The sequence below is a fragment of the Eubalaena glacialis genome, chromosome 11 (genome assembly GCF_028564815.1).
Source record: "Eubalaena glacialis isolate mEubGla1 chromosome 11, mEubGla1.1.hap2.+ XY, whole genome shotgun sequence".
Classification (NCBI taxonomy): domain Eukaryota; kingdom Metazoa; phylum Chordata; class Mammalia; order Artiodactyla; family Balaenidae; genus Eubalaena; species Eubalaena glacialis.
In genome coordinates, this window is record NC_083726.1 from 8,755,146 (window position 1) to 8,778,788 (window position 23,643).

A 23,643-nucleotide genomic window follows, 5' to 3' on the forward strand; every position below is an offset into this window, starting at 1 on the left:
TAAAATATTTTTAAAGGGAGGGGACAGTTCACAGGTCCCTTCCATGCCACCCCAAATATTTCTGCTAGAAGGGAAGGATGGCTCGGATACTTCAGGAAGCTACTGTGAAGCTACTTGGCCTGGGAGAAGCTCTTGCGTCTGGTTTCTTCCCAAGGCAGTAGGGCTTAGTGCTCAAGCACACAAATTCAGCAGCCTTGGGCAAGATACTCAACCTCTCCATAGTTAGCTCATGGGGTCGTCATGAAGAATAAATGTTAACGTATATACAGCACTTAGAACAGCATTATAGGAAGCACACAGGAAGTAACACTGTCTTTCCCTTCTAATGTATAAGTTCTCGCCTCCTCCAACCCAAACTCTTTCTTTCCATATTCTTTCAGGTCATTTGCCTGACCCTGGACTTATCTTATTCCCAATCCAGCCTGGACTCCCATGAACATTCACCAGCATTCCCTGAAGACTTCAACCCCTGGCTATCCCACACTACCTACCCAGGCCAATCCTCACTCAGCCTCAGATGAACCCCAACTCACCACGTTCTTCACCTTGCTTTGCTGGAAAGAGCCTGCATAGCCTCAGATCACTGCAATTACAAATAAAGGATCTCCTCTCTCAGCTAAGCCTGTAGAGCTGGTAGATGGCTCTTCCTGTAGTCCTTTTCCACTCAGACTTCATCTCCTGTTTTACAGCGAGGAATGCCACCCATTGAGAGGGGAATGTCTCCCAGAGGGAAGTCCCTCAAATATCCTTCTCTCCATTTCCAAATTTACTCTTCCCTCTCCAAGGCTAACCTGTCATCTAGGCAGCAAATCTCTTCCCACACCTCAGTTCTCTTCAAACCCTCTCTCTCCCCTGTTCAAGCCACCCAGCTGTATCAAATGCCTCCTGGGTGCCAGGCTCAGTTCGTGGATGGTGAGGCTACAGAGCTCATCCTCGTACCTTCGACAGTTAAGTCTCGGCTTGTTCCTTCCCCTTAGCCTTCTGATTCATGCTTTAGAATATAAGCCCCACAAGCGTAGGAATTTTATCTATTTTCTTACTGCTTTATCCCTAGAGACTAGCATAGCTCCTGAAACACACAAGGCACTCAATAAATATTTGTTGAGTTAATTCAAGTTATCCTTGATTCATTTATTCATTCAGCAAATGCTCACTGAACACTCACTCTGCGTGTGTGTGTGTGTGTGTGTGTGTGTGTGTGTGTGTGTGTCAGGTCAGGTGCTGGAGTTACAGAGGTGAGCACGACTAGTTCCCGTCCTAGAGCTGCTCACCGTAGTGACAGAGAGAAACCCAAAAACCCACAGGGAGGCTTCCCAATGTGACAGACAGCGGCAAGCAGGATGAACAATGTGCTGGACCTCAGTGGAGCCCTGAATGCGTGGCACTGAGCTCCTAAAGGCCAAACCTAACTGCCCACATCCAGGGCTTATCTCAGCTGACCCCCTGGGGCACCAGCCCTGATAACTATCCTTTACTTCCCTAAACTCCTTCCTGCCTGGGTTTCTCTTGCACCACCCTTTTTCCTGTTTTCATCCCACTCCTCTGACCATCTGTTAAGGGAGCGCTGTCACAACCATGGCCTAGATGACCATCTCTAGATCTAAATGGATGGCTCCCAACTTCTCTCTTGAGCTCCAGGCCCTCATTTCCACCTGCCAAGTTATAGTAAATGTCCAGCAAACATCTAAAACGTATCCAAAGCAAACACACAGCCTGTTAGCCCCCATCCTCACACTTCTACAAACTCAAAACCTCTGCTCCACCCACCAAATGCCCATCCCAACTCCTGGCATCATCCATGCACCCAGCCAAGGGCCTGTCCACAACTCTTCCTCCTTTCTCACATCCGATGGATTTCATTTCACAAGTTTTTCTAAAATCTAGTCTTTCCATCTTTACTGTCACTGACTTAATTTACATTCTCCAATCACTTCTCTTGCTTTGATTGCCCCTTATCTCTCCTCCAGTATCGGATTCTCAATATGGAGATCAACTGAAGCAAGTTGAGTTTTAAAAACTGCTTTCTACAGAATAAAATTCAAATTCCTTAGAACACAAAACCCAGCCAACCCTTCCACTCTCCTCCAGGCAGCCTGCACTTGTGTCCCACTAACACCTCACCATTTCCCATATGCCCCCGCCCCCTAAATCCTCCCTTGTTTATGTTACTTCCTCTGCCTGAAATGCTAGCATAACTTTTATGAAAACAGTAGCTAACACTGACTCCAGGTACTATTACTATTATTATTCCCCATTTTACCAGTGAGAAAGCTGAGGCACACAGATATTACTTGCCCAACACTGGGCTGACCTAACCACACAACTGTCCTGACTTCAGAACCTCAGTTCTTAACCACTACGTTATATCACCCCGATCTACTCACCATCCCCTTCACCAAGCAACTCCTAGTTTCCCTTTAAGACTCAGTTCAGGGACTTCCCTGGTGGCGCAGTGGTTAACAATCAGCCTGCTGATGCAGGGGACACGGGTTCGAGCCCCGGTCCGGGAAGATCCCACATGCTGCGGAGTAACTAAGCCCATGCGCCATGGCTACTGAGACTGTGCTCTACAGCCCGTGCTCCGCAACAAAGAGCAGCCCCGCTTGCTGCAACTAGAGAAAGCCCGTGTGCAGCAACGAAGACCCAAGGCAGCCAAAAAATAAATAAATAAGTTCAAATGTTTCCTCGATGGTGGAGACTTCCCCAATTCCCTAGGGCTCTGCCTCCAACCTCCAGGATCCCTTGGCATCATACCTCTGTCTTTATTACAGGCAGCCTCACATTACTGGTTGAGTTACAAAGATAAAAACCAGTTCTTTTTATCTTGTACTATTCCCAACACTGTATAGTGTCTGAGGCATAAATACTTAGGTAATAAACAAATTTTTCCAAGTACACAGGACATAGAGTATATCCTGCTCACTCAAGTCTACCCAGCCTGTTACTGCTTCCAAAGACCCTACCTACACTGCTAACCCCAACCTCTCCCCTCCTCCTCTCTTGGCCCCAGGATTCTGAGGATGAAGAGTCAAAGTGCTCGCTGGGGCAGCCACTCCCACAGCCAGCTGACAGCATTATCACAGCAGGGCAGGCCAGTTAGCTGCTGGCCATGGGCCCCTTGATTAAAGGAGTAAACTGCATCTAAAGAGCACTTTCTCTCGCTGAAGATAGACAGAGGGGACATTTGATGTGCAGTTGCCAGATTTAAGGTCTTTGTCATTTAAAATGTGAGAGTGGGATGGTGGACATAAAAATAAAAATGTACACAATATGACAAAAAACCTGCCATGGCCATTATTTACACCTCACTAAGAGCCAACAGGCTGGCAAAAATGTACATAAGTAATATTATTTAGTTCTGTGACCTACTTGCCACTTTTACAAAATCACCACGACTATACAGTTGGCTCTTGAACAGTGTTTGAACTGTGCGTGTCCACTTATACGTGGATTTTTTTCAAGAGTAAATACTTAACAGTTGGTTGAATCCGCAGATGCAGAACTGTGGATACGAAGGGCTGACTGTAAAGTTACACTCGGATTTTCAACTGCGCAGAGGGCTGGCTCCCCTAACTCTGGCATTGTTCAAGGGTCAACTGTATACCTCATTAAATCACATAAACTTTAGAATAGGTTTTGATTATTATTCTAGATTCTACAATTGCTCAGCACCTAATGGAGTTGGTTCGTTTTTTCTTTTTTTCGTACGTTAAAGTAGAATGGTTACCTGCTTACAGTATTTTCAGAGGGAGCAAAGTAATTTTTTTAAAAGTGAGTCACTGTCACACAGTGACCATCATCATTGTCAATAAATATGAAGGAAGGTAGTTCCAGAACTTGAAGTAAGGTTTATTCCTATGAGTGAGGCTAATAAAACCAGCAAGCACATAGTTAATTGTAATACATGCTAAGAGATGGGCTATAATTAGGGTGGTTCCCAAACACTGAAAACTTTAGTACCTGTGCTGATCTATATTCCGTATGTAATAGTTTTCACGAAGCTATAATCAACTGAGTAATGTTTCTTATTCTGAGACTGTCCATTCTACTCTTTTGTCAAAATGCCTTTTCTTTGAAATGGTGGTAATAAATAGTGGGTTTTTTTAAATGCCTTTACTTGGCATATTTAAAACTGATAACTCATGATGGACCCTAATATTGCTTTTGCAATGTTACAGCTCCCTGAAACCTACGTCTGTCTGGGAACCACCATGTTAAAGTGTCTGAAGAGACTTGGGAAATAGCCAAATCCAGCTTACTTGTCTAGAATGTAGTTTTAGAAAGGAATAATTAAAATGGAAAGCACACCATGCATTTCCCCAAATTGTGCCTAAAAAACAAAAATAAAAACCTGGGACTTTAAGATTTTAAATATACACAACACTTAAGATTCCCAATGCATATTAGCATCTTAAAGACTCTTAAGTCCTTATAGTAAGCAAAGATCAGTTTAATTCAGGAAAGGAACTTTTTTTTTGTTTTCCAGACAAACCTGTTAGTACCCTGACAAACAGTAGGAAATGCTGAACTAATCAAATCTACTGAAGTGTGTCTAAAAACAGAATGTGTTAATTAGTGGAAGTGTGTCTTCCTGAAACCTGGAAAAGGGGCAGGGAATCACCCCACCCTCAACCCCTCCAAAAAAGAAAGTATGACAGTGTTTTCTGTGGGGCTTTCCCGAGAGAGAGTTACATAATCCGGTAATAGGGTTTTTCTACTTCAGTTTCTCTACAATCTAGGGGGAAAACATGCATGTATATCTCCATTCCTCAATACGGATGGCCAACTCCTTTTGATCCAAATGGAAAGCTCTGGATAGGGAGGACAACATTCTGGTCATCAAAAATATTCATCTCCTACATGTTGAAGTAGCAAATTAACTTCTTCTTCTTTTTTTTTTTTTTTTCCCAAATCTTCTGGCCGCTCCAGGCAGCATGTGGTATCTTAGTTCCCTGACCAGGATCGAACCCACGCCCCCTGCATTGGAAGCGAGGAGTCTTAACCACTGGACTGACAGGGAAGTCCCACAAATTAACATTTTAAAAAATCGCTTACGAATTTGGCTGGTGTGGCAACTGAGTGGACTGATAAATTTGACTCTCAAAACCAGAAAAACTGGGGATCATGTCCTGGAATATGGCAACCCACGAGTGGTTCCTTAAAAATTCTTTAAACCTCAGTGAAACAACCCAGAGTGGATCATTAAATCATTTCAGTGGTTGGGATCAGCTCTTTCGGTTTTGGTTTTGTTTTACAAAATGGACTTGAGTAGCCTATATCAGGATAGAATATATGACGTAGTATCAGAAAGTAAATATAAATACTTTTGCTTCAGTGTATACTTCATGTATGTACAGGGCCTCAATCAAATTGTATTGCTTAGTGTAGAACCAATCAAAAAGTTCGAAAGCCACTGTTCTAAGCTACCCAATTAGCTGTCTAACTTCAGCTTATAAATAGGAACTTCTTGGCATAAAAAGAACAGCAATTATTTTATGCAAGCAAGGGGTTAAAAAAAAAAAGAATGGCACCGAGAGGCACAAGACTCACTGCTCTGGGCTCCTGAGAGGGGGGCAAGGAACCTTGTGCTAGGTCTCTTGTTAAGCCATTAAAGGGCATTATGTAAGCCCACCACTACACAGTCTGGTGTTTTACAAAGGCATGGATAACCAAAATGCACTTCTAAAGGAAAACAAAAATGTAAGGAATTAATTTCCATATTGATTTAAAAAACAAAAACAAGACTTCACAGGATAACTGACACCCCAAACTCTTATACTTCATAGAAAAATAAGGTCCTCTATGCCCACCGAAATGGAATTGTGCACCAACTCAAAAGCAACGCTTAACTTTTCCAGTGTGAACAAGGTTTGGTTCCAAGCACAACTCAAGATCATTTCTATCTTTACAGGTTATTATTTAGAAGGCCTAGTTAGCAACTACAAAGCAATATAAATCAATGAGATCATTAAATAAAAATCTTTGAACCTGCTTTTTTATAAACCACCCATATTTAGTAAATATTATATTGGCCCAGGATGTCAAGAAATACAAAATGAGTATAATAGTCTATGGCCAAACAGCCTGCAGGTTGCCAAAAAGAAGCGAGATTCAAGCACAAAATAATTAGCCCTTTGGCACCCTTTCCCCCTCATGCAAGAAGGCTGGGATCGCTGACTGAAAGCTTCTGAGAACACTGGAATCCTAATGTCACCTCCCCACCTGAAGCCTGGCATCTCACTGACCCCACAGAGTTCAAAAAGGGGGAGGGAGTGCTCCCACCCTCCAACTAAATCTCTGTACCTAGCATTACTGAAACTGGACACAAATCGGTTATGCTTAAGAACTTCTACCTATGTATCACCCAGCTGACCTTAGCCAAAACAATTTTTTAAATTCTTGTTTTAAATTTTAGAATCTATGCATAAAAAGTTCATCTCCTCACAAGCAAAATTAGGATCTGAATCCTTCAATTCTAAAAATTTCATTAGCATAAGCCCACATGTGTTCTAACACCAGTCCTGTGAAATGCTTTGTGATGGGAAGAATGCTTTGTGACTCTGGCTATTTCCAAAGTGCACATTAGCTGCAAGCAGCCTATCTTACTCTGCATAAGCCCTCCCTGTCCAATTTCGTAGCCACACATGGCTAGTGTGAACTTTTAATGAGGCTACTGTGACTGAGAAACTGAATTTTTAAATGTATCTTAGTTTTAATTAATTTAAATTTTAAGGGAGTTCTCTGGTGGCCTAGCGGTTAGGATTCTGGGCTTTCACTGCCGTGGCCCGGGTTCAATCCCTCGTTGGGGAACTGAAATTCCGCAAGCCACATGGCGCAGACAAAAAAAAAAAATTTTTTTTTAAATTGATAACTTACTTCTATTACTAGAAAACTTTTGTATGTTTGAAAAAACTTGGGTACATGAATGTACTTTTTCAACTGTAAAATTTATCAAATCTAAATACAGATCAAGCATTTCCAATAAAATTTCACATTCAAACTGAAATGTGTTATAAAACACACACCAGAGTTTGAAAACTTAGTATGAAAAAAAAGAATGTCAAATATCTCATTAATATTTTAAAATCTGTTGCATGTTGAATTAACTTTTTGTACATATTGGGTTAAATAAAATATATATTATTAAAATTAATTTCACCTGTTTTCTTCTTTTTTTTTTCTTTTTGGCTGCTCCACGTGGCTTGCGGGATCTTAGTTCTCCGTTGAACCCAGGCCCTTAGCAATGAAAGCACTGAGTCCTAACCACTGGACCGCCAGGGAATTCCCTCATTTTTTTTAATGTGACTCCTGGAAAATGTAAAATAACACATGGCTCACATTCTATTTCTACTGAATGGTGCTGGCATAACCTAATGATTCCCAAACCTTTCCCACCGGAACACCTTCCAACACCAGGTTCGGGGACGTTGCCATAACCAAATACTGTTCTTCCTGTGCAGCATCAAAACCTGCTGACGGCATCTGAGTTTCAGAAGTCCTTCCCTCATCTTCAGTGACTCACGACTGTCCTGCCCAAGCACCTTTCTTTAATCCTTTCCCAGGTCCTCTTTCTCTGCCTGTCCCCAAGGCCCCATTCTCAGTTCTCTTTTCCATTCTCTGCACCCATGGTGACCTCATCTCCTCTCAGCTTCAACTATCACTTCTACGTGGATGACTTCCAATTCTTTATCTCCACTTCTGACCTCTTTCTCAAGCGTCAGCTCCACATTGCCAGCTGCCTGCTAACCAGTTCCATCTGGAAATCCCACCAGCTCCTTAAACTCAGTATGCCCGACCTGGAATTCCTCATCTTCATTTCTGCTGGATTCCCGTCATTCACCTTGAAAACCTGGAGTCCTTGGTCCTTCTTCTAGCCCCACTGCCACAGTCTTATGGCAGGCCCCTTCATAACAGGCCTCCTGCTTGGCCTGCCTATCTCAATTATCCCCTCAGTCCTGCCCTCTCCCAATCCCACCACCCCGAGTCCTCCTCTGCCTCACTGCCACACTAATATTCTCAAAATACCACATTGATCACATTGCCATCAGACTTTCAACAGACCCCCACTATCTGCCATGGCAATCCAAACTACTCAGCAGGCATCCCAGCTCTCCCATCCAAACTCCCTTCAATCCCCTCTGAACACAACTAACCCTCCAGCTACAATGCTCTGCCCTCACGTCTGCTCTTCACAATTCTGCCCAATATTTAAGGCTCAGCTCAAATAAAAGGCCCTCATATAAAGACTTCTCTGATCAACCCAGCCAAAATTAGCCTTTCTCCTCCCTCAAACTCCTTTTGTATTTCTAATGGTGACCACTGCAGTAATGGGAGCACATCTGTGGTCTTACCCTCTTTATAAAATAGTGTTCTTTTAACAGTACCCAATAGCACTTGCACTGCACATTGCCATTTCTGGACATCTTACCAAAGAAATCAACTTAAAAAGGAAAATCTTGGTAAAGTTGGGACCACTGATGACTCTCAAATCTTTATCTCCAGCCAGGTATCTAATTACTCCAGACCTTCATTTAGATGTCCCAAGATTAAATTACTCCAAAACTGAACTCATTTTCTCAATCCCACATGTGTCTCTCGTCTAAATGGACCCTAACTCCGTGAATGGTACCACCATCCATCAGCAGGCCAGGCCAGAGACAGAGGTGTCATCTTTTATTTCCCCAACCCTAACCCTCAATGATCAGGTTCTGTGAAATCTTCTTCGTAAATGTCTCTGGATTTATCCACTTCTTCCCAGCTCTGCTGTCAGCCCAGGCCACCATCACCTGAGATTACTGCAATACCATCTGGTCTTATACTCAATCCTACAGCCATTTTCTACAGTCCAACCAGAGCATATCTTTCAAAAATTCAGTCTGATCAGGTGAAATTCCTGCTGAAAACCCTTTAATTGTTCTTGGGATAAAGCCTTCCAAACATGACTTATAGACTCTTCCGCATCTCACCAGTGTTTACCTTTTCAGTTTCACGTCTCATTTCCCAGATTATCTTTTCTCTTACACACATCATGCTCCAACCATGTCCAAGTACTCTACATACAGTTCTCCAAATATGCTGAAATCCTCTCTTGCCTCAGGGCCCTTGCATAAGCTGGTCCCTCTATTTGGGTTGGGTGTCCCTCTTTTGTAATCACCCAGCACCCTGAGGACTGGCCAGGCTCCTTGCATTTATATTCTTTCTAACTTCAGCAATGGTACCTGGAAAAAAATCTTCCTACTACTCCTATGCTAGTTCTTATCCCAATGTCTGGCAGGTAATAGGTATTCAAATAATTATTTGTAATGAATGAACAGATAAAAATTTTGTTTTTCTTTGAAACAAATTCCAGTCCAAGGTCAACGAATGAAAGCTATTTGTCATCTATATTAATTCAACAGCATTGTATAAAGTGGGCAATTGACCTAAATTTTAATTTTATCTGTCTTTTGAGTCAAAACTATTACCAGTTTGGTGAAATAGAGTCTACATGTGCAGGCTCAGAACAATGAAAATGAAGGAAAAAACACTGTATTTTATGTTCTCCTTTGCCTTGTAAACTTTAAGACCAATTCATCTGAAACTGTTGAGAACCTTTTGATGCAAAACACAGAATGTATGAAAAGCAGCCAAGCAAATGTGGATACACCACAGAGACAGAGCCTGAAGGGAACTGGAGAGCAGGGAGACGACCTCAGACCATAGGAATGTAGGGACTTGAATAAAAGAAAAGGCTCAGCGCTGCTCCTGTCCTCATCCAGGCTGAAGCTCCGAGCAATCAGTGCCCCCACGTCATGATCCTGGGAGCCATGAGAGGATCAAGGCATCGGTGGGGCCATAAAAGCCTTTCTGGTTTACTTAACAGAGAGAGAGCAAAGGGGAAGGAAACACTGAGCAACGAGACTAGGTGCTGGCCCCTTCATACAGCATTTCCCTTCTGCTTCCCAACAACGTATTATTCCCATTTTACCGATTAAGAAACAGGGGCTTATGGTCACATAGCTGGTCCTGGTGACCTTACACTCAGGTCTAATTCAAACACATTTTTATTGAGCACTTACTTGTGCTAAGCCCTATTCTAGATGCTGAGGATTGAGCAATAAGCAAAACACTGAAGTCTGCTTTGGTTTGTGGGGAGTGATGTACCACACACAAATAATGTGATTTCAGACACTGACACAATTGAGGGGCATAAAAAAAGTAAAACTGAGGGATATGATAGAGTAACTAGGGAGGCAACTTAAGTTGCAAGGTTCTCAGAGATAATTTAAAAGATAATTTTGCAGGCCTAAAAAAAATAAAGGATAAAGTGACTATCTCGTCAAACCTTAAATCGAAGTCTCTAGAACTACCAGAAGCAAAAACTTACCATTCATTCCCTGAGTATCAGTAAGGAGACCATCAGGTGAAAGAACTATAGCGTTATCCTAGTCATAACCCAAAGCGGTAGGTTAGACAGTCATCAGGTGGCAAATATTTCCACATGAACCGGTGGTTGTTCAGGGCGATGGGCTGACCAAATTAATTCTTAGCGCCCCCTGCACCTACACCAGCACCTGGCATAATAAATGATTGCTGAATATTTGAAGAAAGAAAGGAAAACATGTTAAAATGTCACCATCGCGCGGGTTAAATCCCTTTTCAGGCCAAGTGGCTTCAATTCACCCCACCCACTCCACCACAAGTCTTAATCACAAGAAGCAGGTGAGGGAAGTCGGATTAGTGTAAACCCTTGAACAATACTGTACTAGGAAACAATTAGCATAGGCTGCCCCACTCCCCAGCCAATGATCAGAAACCCCACCTTTAACTTCCAAGTTCCACTTAAAGAAAATCTAATATCCAAATGATAATTAAAAATTAATAAGGAGTAATTATTTGGCTTCTTTAAATAAGGGTTCTCCTAATGCAGATACTCAGGCTACTTATGTACCAGGTACTTGTTCTAACTGTTGCACACATAGCACCAAGGTAAAGCCACTGGTTCTTTACCTGGGTATCTCCCTCGCTAGATGGGTACTCCTTGAGGGGAGGGACAAAGTACATTCACCTGTGTTGCCTCAGGGCCTTGTCCAATTTAAACGGCAGAAGGTCAATGATTATACTGAGTTGTAAAAATTAAATTTCTCCAAAACTTTTCAGTTCTGGGGCAACTGGGTAGGTTGAGGCCCACCCCTTACTACTGTTATCTGCTGGGGCCTGCTCTGCAGAACCTGAAGGTCTCATCATCACATATCACTCTTTCTGTGTCTCTTTGTAGGTTTAAGAGCTGGAAAAGCCTTAGAAGTCTCTGCTTCAATTTTTAGAAGTTGATTTTTAAAGGACTGTCCCAGTGGCGACAGAGAATAACAAATGGCCATTCAAAGCTGAACAACAGGGTTGAGTCTGCGCCATATACCAAAGATGCCAATGCTTCCTTTCTGGCACACAGATGGAAGGACTGAAAAACAGTTTAAAAATAAGATACCACTTCTGATAATAGGCGCTATCAATTTTTGTGATGTTTCAGTAAAATCTTAATAATGAATCTGTGACAATTCTTTCTGAGACAGAGTAGCCTTGTGAATAATGACATTACTATAATATCACAAGTAGACCCAGCATTGGGGGTGGGGAGACTTTAGTGAGGATTATATTATTTTTCTCCAGTAAGAAACTTCCTCTGCATACACCGTCTCATTTTTAAAAACCACAACATGCAAGTTCTAATATCCCTGGGGTTTTGCTGTTCATAACATCAGCCACATCTCTAAAGTTTTTAGATTCATTTCACGCTACCAACAGAAGAAAACTTCAACAAAAGGCACAAATACCACCCATCTGCACACTTGATTTATTACTCATTTTTATTTGCTCCTGAATTCCCATAGTTTGGTGTGCCATAAGGACCGGCCCCGCAGGAACTTAGATCCAAAATGGCAGCTGAGCTTCTGAAACTCATCAGAGCCATAATGCCTAACATACGTGAAACCAGGTCTTATTTATCGCACTTCTCAACCTGTCTAGGAGAGAAGAATATTTACCAAAACATTTCAGAGAATCAGATGGCATTCTGTTAATGTTCATTATATCATTCTCCTTCTTGCCTAAGAGAGCAGGCACCCTGCTTCTGGTCCCTCCGCTCTGCAAACTGAATTAAACTGCTATTCACATGTTTACAGTCCACAAAAACAAGCTAATGGCAAAACATGGAAAGCTTAGGTTCTTCTCATTCTTCTTCTGTAAGGCCAACTTAGGAAATGGGCGTAAAATGAATCATCTAACAAGTAAAGCCCCAAATTAGCGCTTTCATTTTCAGAAAAAACAACAACAAAAATCAGAGCTCTAATTTTCCTTAGGTCTACCACAAAGCAACACTCCCTATCACTATGGTAATTTCTGTCTTTTCCTTTAAATTCAAGCTGTAAAAAAAATTTTTAAGAGACAAATTTGTTCCAGATTACCTCCTGACTGTAATGTTTCCAATCCCTCTTACACAAAAGCTGAACTTACACCACCAAAAAAATTTACACTGAATTTAAACCGTCACTTCTCTACTCATTTCCACTGCTAATATAATAACAACATTAATTTTAGAAAAATAATAAAATACTTGCTCTTTAGAGACAGAGGACTTTAATTATCTTCATGAATTCAAATGGAAAGTCTTTTTGTTAAATTAGCATGAAAGTCCCTTCATCTACACACAATTGGCCCAAAGAAACAGGCCATTTTCAGCACAAGAGGCCAATCCATTTTAACAGTGAATAAAGCTTTTGAAAGCACTACACACCCTCTTCCAGACTGTCAAATTTTCAAAATGGTCCAGCATTTTTCTTCCATTTTTTTTTTTTAACACTTTCAGGTCCAGCAAATATCTTATAATTAGATTAATTAAAGAGGAAACAACAACAGCCAAAAAGAGCCACTGCTCACTTCTGATCAAAATTATTCCATTTATGCTTAATTAGCTTTAATCCAAGTCTACATATTTAATGATGGGGATATGACAATTCAACCTATTTGCATATTTTAAATGCCCTTTCTAAACTATGTAACAGATTTAGAAAAATAGTCTGTTTCTCATGCCAATATGCTAAGGCATAAATCAGGAGGATACAAATTAGGAAGAAAAAAAAAAAGAAAACAAGGCCTCTCAGAGCCAGGGATGTGCTGGGGGGGCGGGAATTTCCCGGGGGGGGGGGCAATTTACCCGCCGCATCAAAACTACGATCCTTTCAGCCCACCAGACCGAGAAGCATTACATCACACTCTCACAATGATAGGGGGAGGTGGCTCTGAGAAAGCAAGTTTTCAGCCTTCTTCCCTCCCTGTTCCCAGGCTTTCTAGAATCCTGCATTAGAAGTAATGGAATTTAACTTCAGCGCACTGCACACACAGTTTCAGGGGTAACACATACAGCTACTTATTTAGGTGACCCAATACGACCACTTCACAATGGATACGTGGCTAAAACAGGCAACTACACACACAGATGCTGAATTTGTGCTGAAAAGCCCAGTTCATCTGTGTAAGATTAAACAGAAATTGTAATCTATGAGAAACGAATAAGGCCAATCCACAGGGAGAAACTGATAAAGAAATAATTCCTAATCGGGAGGAATAGCTGTTTATACCCTTTAAAACACCATGTTTACAAGATAGTCCCACCATTTGGTTCGAACCACAATCAAAATAAAAGCGCATCTGGCTGCATATTTGAGAACACACACAGAGGAGACCCAGTGCAAATGAGCGCGCGCAGAGGAGAGGGGTGATCCACACATTGCTTGGGAGGTTTTCAAGCAGGGGAATCTACAAACCCCAAACCTCCTGGTGTTCACTCGCCCCCAGCCTGATGTTTAAAATGGATCAGGTCTTATTTTAGGTTTTACATCTCTCTAGGAAGGACGGCCTAGCTTTAAAAAAAAGAAAAAAAGAAAAAGGTTTTCCCGTGGTAGTGCTTGCCCTCCCAGATCCTTTGTCGGCCTTAGCAGCCGAAAGAATGCAAACCCATTTATATTTATGCAAATTTTTGCAGCAGATTTAAGGGGGCAGGGAGAGGTCTGTGTTTTTTAAAAAACCTCTTTCTAAATATCAAATTTCCAAATACTCGCAGCTTCATTTATTTGCAAGACAGAAACGATGATGAAAATCTGCATATAAATTAAAAGTGCAATTAAATCACTTCAAAATCAAATATTTTACCAAGGCTTTTCCATTTCTAAAATGCCGAACCAAAAGTACATCACGGGTCTGATTTACACAGATTCACGAAATGTCTGAAGCCAGTCTCCACGCTAGACAAATGTCGATTTGCAACACCACTAGTGAAAACGGTTAGACAAGATCCATATAAATCAATTGGTTTTAAAAAATTGAAAATATTTACCAACCTCATAAAGTGCAGCAGTGCTTAAATCCAGCAAATTGAGGCATACAAGGTAGAAATGGAAATGAAAAAAGGTCCAAAAAATGATTTCTTTTTGTCTATCTGTTTTTTTGTATTTTAAATATTCAGAAACCAGCAGAGACTCTGTCGGCCATTTTGGCTTGAACTAACTCTCACACTCACTCTCCCTCTTGCTCTCTCTCTCCCCCTCTGTCTCTAAAGGAAGCAGCTTTTTGTGACCTTCAAATAGAGGCGGATCATGTGACTTTGGGTAGGTTTGTCAATCAGGAAAGGGGAGGGAACTGGGGCTGAAACTACCTTAAAGGGAAAGCGGCCCTTTTCCACTCACTTTCATTTCTGAAACGCTGTTATCTCATACTCTCCACCTACACACACTGAATGTGAAAGTGGCAACAGCATAAGGGTAACAGATGAACAAAATATAAAAACCTTTATTGGTTTATAGAAATGTGCTCAGTTGCTAACGATTCTTACAGATCCTGGAGCTTGGCTCACTTGCTACAGTTATTCTCTGGATGTTTGGGCAAGCACAGGCTGGCAAACTACTCTTTAAAAAGGGGCTTAAACAACACCTTACCCAAACAAGAGACTTTCGTCCTTAAAGACTGAGGTGAAATATAGGACACAACTGATCTCTAACAAGCTCCTAAAATGCACAGGAAAAGACTGAAAGGAAATATACCGAAGTATAATCTGTGAGTGCCAACTCAGAGAGGTTAAGTGACTTATCCCAATCACACAGCTAGACAGCTGCAGAACAGTGACTGGTTTCCCAGCTGAACTCCACATTTATTGTTTCGGGTGTATGTATGTTTGGTACCTCCTCCCCGCACCCCAAATAAAAACTATGCTACAGCACAGCAAGCTGGCATATCTGAGTCACCTTTAATCCCCTCCCCCACCACCTGAGGCAGTAGCTCAGCAGCTGACCTAGAGTCAGCGCTAAATTTAAAACCTACCTGGTTTCCCCCATTTCTAAGAGCCTTCTTCTGACTCAGTGCATCTTGCTTTCAACCCACCTAAGAAAACCACGTTGGGTTTGCGTCTCTAGCCCTGGGGCTAACAGGCTGTGTAACCTTAGTTAGGCAACTCCCTTTACCTTCCAGGCCTCAGTTTTCTCATTTGTGGAATGTAAGGATTGGCCATCAGTAGATGGTATCTTTGATTCCTTTCAGCCCTAAAACTGTACTCGGCTTCTTTGTTTTTAGCAGTTCTGTTTCATCTTATCCTTGCCATCTCAAAAGTCATTACCCCAGGAAAGTTTTCCTTGACCCTCCCCGTCTAGACCAGGCCTTCCTGTTCAACACTCCCAAACTTCCCTTACTACTTCTTCATAGCACTGGGCATAACTGCAATTTATTATTTGTCAAAGAACTTGCTTATAGTTGGTCGTCCCCAGTATGTATAAGGACACATTCACTGCTGTGTGAGGTCCGACACCTTCTTAGCCCCACATAGTAGGTACATAAATGAATGAATTAATGACTTAGACCTCCATTCAGAAGTGCTGGGCTGAACAGAGGAAATGTGCTATCCAAATACAAGGAATAAAAGTCACATAGTTTCCAGAAAATCATCTCCATCTATTTGTTTTAAGGACTGCTTGAGGAAATAAAGTAACTAAAATGATAGAAAGTGGGCAAAGGTGCCCTGTGACTATCAGACTCCATTTATCTCTATGAACCAGAAAAGCTCGGATTCCACAGTGTGATTCTCCCAAATGAACTGGGCTGACCAAGCGTAATCTGACATGCCAGCCAGCACAGAACTGATGGATTCTGTAAGCCCAGCGTTCCTTGAAAAGGATCCTACGAACCCTTTCTAAATCCCACACTTTTGTCATCCTGGCTTCTGGGTCCTTATACAGTCTCCCTCCTTCGCTTTTTCCACTGTGATAGAAGAACCAGAAAGGAGCTGTTTCAGGGAAGGCAGAGGCCAATGCCTAGATGATCTGGCAGCTTGAATATTTATGGCGTAAACGCTTCCACTGTCTTTGCACAGACCCGAGTGGAGTAGGAGCCAGGACCTGAACTGACAATTGAGATTGTAAGCAAAAGCAGGAAACTCCAAGGATGGAAATTTTGAACATTTAGTCTATTTTTATCCTTCCAATACCTTCCAGATGAGCTACGGAAAGCTTACTTATGTGGAGCACGCTCAACATGTTAAAATGCACGGAAATTGTACAGCTGCCTTGTTTTAATTTGTGATGGACAGAATTTCTTTGTAAGATTGAATTTTGCCAAGTCTCCACTCAATGCAAAATATTATCATATAAACGTGACTATGTGTTTCCTTGTGTTATAGCAAGCTGCACAAAAAGTAGAGAAACAAACACATTTTAAAGCAAAATATTAGTTCTATTTTCAAATGATATGATCAATAATTTTCTTCAACCTCCAGGAATCTTTTTCTTGGTGAGATACCTCTAAACTTAAAACAATTAGTCCAATTGTTCATCTAAAAGAAAGAAGTGTAATAAATGCACTATTTCCCCTGTATTTCCAGGCATTTTGGACTTTGTGATATAGTTATATTTATTGTACTGTTTTCATATTAACAATTAGACAGCGTTTTTAAATTGTATTACAAGGTGAGGATACAAAGTAACAAAAAATGAGTTTACTTTTAAAACAAATAAACCTGAACTTATATGCTCAAATGAGTGTTATCTTTCAAAGTTGGCACCTTCGGTGACTATATAACCACTACTAAAATATTTCTATGAGGAAACACGATTGAAAAATAATGAACTAAACATATTTAACTCAAAAATCTACAAAAATGAGTAATGAACTCAAAAAATAAATTAACAATGATAAAATCATAAACATAAAGAGTAGACTGAATCTTTATTGATTCAAAAAACTTTTGTTTGTTTTAAAATGAACCTATCTACAAAACAGAAACAGACTCACAGACATAGAGAACAGACTTGTGGTTGCCAAGGGAGAGGGGTGTAGGGAAGGGATGGACTGGGAGTTCAGGTTTAGCAGATGCAAACTATTACATATAGAATGGATAAACAACAGGGAACCATATTCAATATCCGAGATAAACCATAATAGAAAAGAATATTTAAAAATTTACATATATGGGGCTTCTCTGGTGGCGCAGTGGTTATGAATCCGCCTGCCAATGCAGGGGACACGGGTTCAAGCCCTGGTCCAGGAAGATCCCACATGCCGTGGAGCAACTAAGCCCGTGCGCCACAACTACTGAGCTTGTGCTCTAGAGCCTGTGAGCCACAACTACTGAGCCCGTGTGCCACAACTACTGAAGCCCACGCACCTAGAGCCTGTGCTCCGCAACAAGAGAAGCCGCTGCAATGAGAAGCCTGCGCACTGCAACAAAGAGCAGCCCCCGCTCGCCGCAACTAGAGAAAGACCATGCGTAGCAACGAAGACCCAACACAGCGAAAAATAAATAAATAAAAATAAATTTTAAAAAGTTTATAATATATGTATAACACTTTCCAGTACAGCAGAAATTAACACTGTAAATCAACTATACTTAAAATTTTAAAAAAATTTTGTTTTAAAAAATAAATAACTGAGCATATACCTGGAGAAAACCATAATTTGAAAAGATACATGCACCCCAATGTTCACTCCAGCACTATTTACAATAGCCAATCAACCTAAATGTCTATTGACAGATGAATGGATAAAGAAGATGTGGTATACATATGCATATAATAGAATACTACTCAGCCATAAAAAAGAATGAAATAATGCCATTTGCAGCAACACGGAGGGACCTAGAGATTATCATACTAAGTGAAGTAAGCCAGATAGAGAAAGACAAATATCATATGATATCGCTTATATATGGAATCTAAAAAAATGATACAAATGAGCTTATTTACAAAACAGAAAGAGACTCACAGACATAGAAAACAAACTTATAGTTACCAAAGGGTAAAGGGGGGTGGGGGGAGGGATAAATTAGGAGGTTGGGATTAACTTATACACACTATTATATATAAAATAGATAACCAACAAGGAATTACTGTATAGCACAGGGAACTATACTCAATATTTAGTAATAACCTATAAGGGAAAAGAATCTGAAAAGGAATATATATATATACACACACACACATATCTGTAATTGAATCACTGTGCTGTACACCTGAAACTAACACAATACTGTAAATCAACTATACTTCAATGAAAATAATAACAATAAAAATTTTAAATTAAGTTTTAAAAATTAATAAAATAAATAAATAAAGTGGATAATCCTTTGGAAAGTCTGATCAATTAAAAATAAGAGAGAAGTTATAAATTAACATTAGGGCTGAGAATGGGACATTATAATCACAGATTTGGAGAGGACTTTTTTAAATTGTGAAAGAATTATACATAACTTTATGTCAGTAAACCTGAAGATTAAATAAAATGGATGATAGCCAAGGAAAATAGAAATTACCAAGGTCAACTCAAGAAAAGTTATGAAAATAACAACAAAAACCCATTGCAGAAATGTGTTAGATAATTATTCAAAGAACTAGCCACTGAAACTACGTCAGTCACAAGTGGTTTTCTTCTATCAAACAGATAATTTCATGTTATCTCTACTGTTCCCGAACTTATGGAGACAGAACAGAAAGCTTCCTAATTTCTTCTATGAGGCTAACATATTCCTGATACCCATCTGGACTAAGACGCGGTATGAAAAATAAAACTACAGACCAATCTTCATTTGTGAAGACGAACACAAAAATCCTAAGTAAAATATTAGCAAATAGAATTTACCAGTTTTAAGAGAATAATTCATTATGACCATGTAGGGTTTATACCAACAATTCAAGGATTGTTAAATTACAAAATCTATTAACATAACTCTTCATTTGTTCAAGTATGTATTAACTGCTTTCTCTGTGTCTGTGCTAGGTGCTGCGGATACAGTAGTACCAAACAGGGTAGGTTCTCGTCCACATGGAGCCAATATCCTCATGGGAGAAGGAAATTCACTGAGAAGGAAGTAAAGAGTTGATGGGATATGGAAAAACTGAGAGAGGCTCACTTTAGATCAGGTGGTTAGGGAAGGCTTTTCTCAGGAGGGGCATTTAAGCTGAGTTGAAAAGCAATTGCTTGAGTGTTGAAAGAACAAGAGGGATGATCAGGAGCCTAGGTCAGGTGACCAGGGGAGAGAGGTGGGAGACAAGCCGAGGAGGTAGGAGGAGCTAGATCATAGTGGGTCTTGCAGGCCACAGAAAGGATGTTATTGTTAAGAACGGTGGAAAGTCACAAAAGAATTTTAAAGCAGGAGAGTGAACAGTGCCATTTCATCCATTACGCAGTCTCCACTTAACATCTCGGATCTACAAGCTTTTTAAGGGTCTAGGCAAATGTTTGGGACCTGAAAAAATATATTTACAAGTCCAAAATACAAAAAGAAAATTATAACCATAAAAATTAATAAATGCTTCAGTGTCCTTGGAATATAACACCCAACAATTTCATTCACTAAGTTTAGCATTTATAAGGTTTCATTACATTTGAAAATAATTCTCACTTTGCAAAAAATACTAAATATGTTAATCATTAAGAAATATTAGGTGATTACAAATTAAGTCAGTTATTCGTAGCCAAAGAATTTCAGAAGCAAAATTATTAAAATTCTTTTAACATACGATAGCAAAAATAAATAAAACCACGTATTTAATATGGGATGAGGGACTTTCCTGGTGGTCCAGTAGTTAAGAGTCCGCCTTCCAATGCAGGGGACACGGGTTCGATCCCTGGTTGGGGAACTAAGATCGCGGGGCAACTAAGCCCACGCGCCGCAACTAAGACCCAACCCAGCCAACTAAATAAACAAATATTTTTTTAAAAAAATATGAGATGAGGGTACCTTTTAATATGTTTCCTATAAAGTGGGACAAAGTCTCCAAAACCTCCCAAAGTAAACATTCCAAGGACCCATGGAGGTCTTACTACCACTTTAGGAGAGACAGGATCAGAGTTATGTGTTCAAAAGCTCACCTGGCTTCTATATGGAGAATACACTACAGAGGACCAAGTGGAAAAGCAGAGACAAGTTGGAAGGCAACTGTGGACTTCTAGGTGAGGGAGAATAGCCTGGATCAGATGGATGTGGTAGAGGGGCTTCTATCGTAAGTTAGATAACTGGTTGTTGTTAAGAATGCAATCTGTGGGACTTCCCTGGTGGTCCAGTGGCTAAGACTCCATGTTCCCAATGCAGGGGGCCTGGGTTCGATCCCTGGTCAGGTAACTAGATCCCACATGCCGCAACTAAAGATCCTGCATGGGGGCTTCCCCGGTGGCACAGTGGTTAAGAATCCACCTGCCAATGCAGGGGACATGGGTTCGAGCCCTGGTCCGGGAAGATCCCACATGCCGTGGGGCAACTAAGCCCGTGCGGCACAACTACTGAGCCTGCACTCTAGAGACCGCGAACCACAACTACTGAAGCCTGTGCTCCTAGAGCCCGTGCTCTGCAACAAGAGAAGCCACCGCAATGAGAAGCCTGCGCACCACAACGAAGAGTAGCCCCTGCTCACTGCAACTAGAGATGGCCCGCGCGCAGCAACGAAGACTCAATGCAGCCAAAAATAAAATAAATAAATTTATTAAAAAAAATATATATGCTGCATGCCACAACTAAAAGATCCCGCGTGCTGCAACTAAGACCCAGTACAGCCAATTAAGTAAATATTTAAAAAAAAAAAAAAAAAAGAATGCAATCTGTGACCATGAAGTATAGTAAGGCCAATCCACCCTTTCAAAAATAAGACTCCAAACTCTGAACTCACGGTTCATTCAGTCAGGAACCATCTTTTAAGCATCTACTATGTATTAGATGCTGTGCTAGAACCAAGCCCAGGAGGGTACCAAGAGGATTTTAACACCTTGAAGGACAGAGACATGTAAATCCATAATTAAAATATAGCATGGTAACTGCCATAATTAAAGTATAAATAGAGATATATAGATAGTTACGCTATAAGAATACAAAGAACTAACTGCTGAGAGTCAGAAAAGGTTACACAGGGGAGGTAAGATTTTAAACCGAGTCTTAAAGAATCAGTAGGAGTTTGTCGTGTAGAAAACAGAGGAAAGGCAAAAGCTTTTCTAAGTCTTATCAACTTCAGTACTACCAAACGACAGCGATGAAGAAGGCTGACGAGAAATAAATGTAAGAACTAAGTTTTTTCAGAATTTTTGTCCCCAACAAAGTCAGAAGGTATATAGATAGAAATAGTAGCCAAAACTACAGTGGAATCTCTAACACAACTAGAATCCAAAATCTTTGGAGAAGGTTAGCATTTACACTCTTATTACACATTTATAAATTAGAATGCTAGCAGACCTTTTAAGGAACACTAAAAAAAAATTCTCACGAGTCTTTAGAACCAAACCTCAAAAATCAAATTTGCGTCTGGAGGATGCCTTCCTTGACACTTCTGTTTGAGTTCAGTGTCCTCTGTGCTTCCTGGCACCCTGTACATGCCTCTATGGAAGCACCTTCAAACCCTATTGTTATTGTTACCCATTTACTTGGTGCTTCCCCCTCTAAACTATGAGCTTCTTAAGGGCAGGGTATATGGTTATTATTTCTATCTCTAGTACATAGGAGGAATTCAATTAATGTTTGCTGAATGAATGACCAAATGAATAAGCAAAAGAATGAATAGATGAATACTATTAACCTGGGTATTTATAAGATGCAAAAGAAACAACACTTAACATCCTATAATTAGGAGATAAGACACTGGACAGTCAACAAGAAAGTATAAGATAAATTGTTAACTATATGGTTCCAACCCTCAGAGAGACAGGAGTTAGAAAATTGAGACACTATAGCTCATTTGAGCTGAGTTTCAAAGGAAGGACAGAATCAGAATGGTCAAAATAGACGTTTCAGCAATGTGTGCCATCCTGTCGTTACAATGGTGGAGTTGGTAGGTGTGCCCGGGCCAAACAGTGGGGCTCCATGGCCCAAAAAGAGTGCTGAATTTTTACTGCACATGCTCAATAATGCATAGGGTAATGCTGAACTTAAGGGCTTAGGGGTAGATTCTCTGGTCATTGAGCACATCCAGGTGAATGAAGTCCCCAGGATGTGGTGCAGGACTTAACAGAGCTCATGGTCAGATCAACCCATACATGGGCTCTCCCTGCCACACTGAGATATCCTTACTGAAAAAGAACAGATTGTTCCTAAACCAGAAGAAGAGGTTGCACAGAAGAAAAAGATATTCCAGAAAAAGCAAAAACTTACGGACCAGAATAAATGCCCCCCAAAAATAAATGCAAATAAAAGTAAAACAAAAAACAAAACGAGAAGAATGCAAAAAACCCAGATGCTTCAATATGAAGCTAATGAAGCTTTAGCTGCAGGACCCCTCACTTTCATTGGGGCTCTCCCAAAGCCCTAGGCGGGGTCCTGAAACTATGCCCAGATGATCTTTTTTCTTTTTTTTATTGTAGTAAAATATGTAAAATTTACCATCTTAACCATTTTTAAGTGTACAGTTCAGCAGTGTTAAATATATTCACATTGTTGTGAAACAGATCTCCAGAACTTTTTCATCTTGCAAGTCTGAAATTGTATACCCATTACACAACTCCCCCTCCCCCCAGCTCCTGGTAACCACCATTTTACTTTCTATTTATATAAATTTGACTACTTTAGATACCTCATAAAAGTAGGATCATATAGTATTTGTCTTTTTGTGACTGGCTTATTTCACTTATAATATTTTCAAGGTTCCATCCATGTTGTAGCATTTAATAGGATTTCCATCTTTTTATGAGTGAATATTTTTCCATTTCCTATATATACCACATTTTGTTTATCCATTCATCCACCAATGGGACACTTGAGTTGATTCTACCCCTTGGCTATTATGAATAATGCTGCTATGAATATGAGTGTGCAAATATTTCTTCAAGACCTTGCTTTCAATTCTTTTGGATACATACCCAGAAAGGGGATTCCTGGATCATTTAGTAGGTCTGTTTTTGATTTTTTGAGGAAACTCTACACCATTTTCCATAGAAGTTATGCCATTTTATAATCCCACCAATAGTGCACAAAGGTTCCAATTTCTCCATATCCTTGCCAACATTTGTTATTTTGTTTTTTGATTTTTTTTCTTTTTTTGATAGTAGTTATCCTGGTGGGCGTGAAATGACATCTCATTGTGGTTTTGATTTGCATTTCCTTGATGATTAGTGATGCTGAGCATCTTTTCATATGCGTAAAGGCCATTTATGTTA

The 23,643-nt window shown here is 40.4% G+C and overlaps 1 protein-coding gene across 7 annotated transcripts in view; it reads right to left on the reverse strand.

The window, feature by feature from the left end:
* The window catches only part of TNRC6B (trinucleotide repeat containing adaptor 6B), a 247,651-nt gene that overhangs the window by 116,018 nt on the left and 107,990 nt on the right, over positions 1-23,643 (reverse strand). The window contains exon 1 of one of the 7 annotated variants that reach the window (XM_061204452.1): positions 14,373-14,552. The exons of 5 other annotated variants lie outside the window; for them this stretch is intronic. In XM_061204452.1, coding sequence (XP_061060435.1) covers positions 14,373-14,377 — 5 coding nt within the window. In that variant the 5' untranslated portion in view covers positions 14,378-14,552. Of the gene's footprint in view, positions 1-7,159; positions 7,207-14,372; positions 14,553-23,643 lie in introns of those variants that run through there. One more of the 7 variants, XM_061204450.1, reaches the window with a different exon arrangement.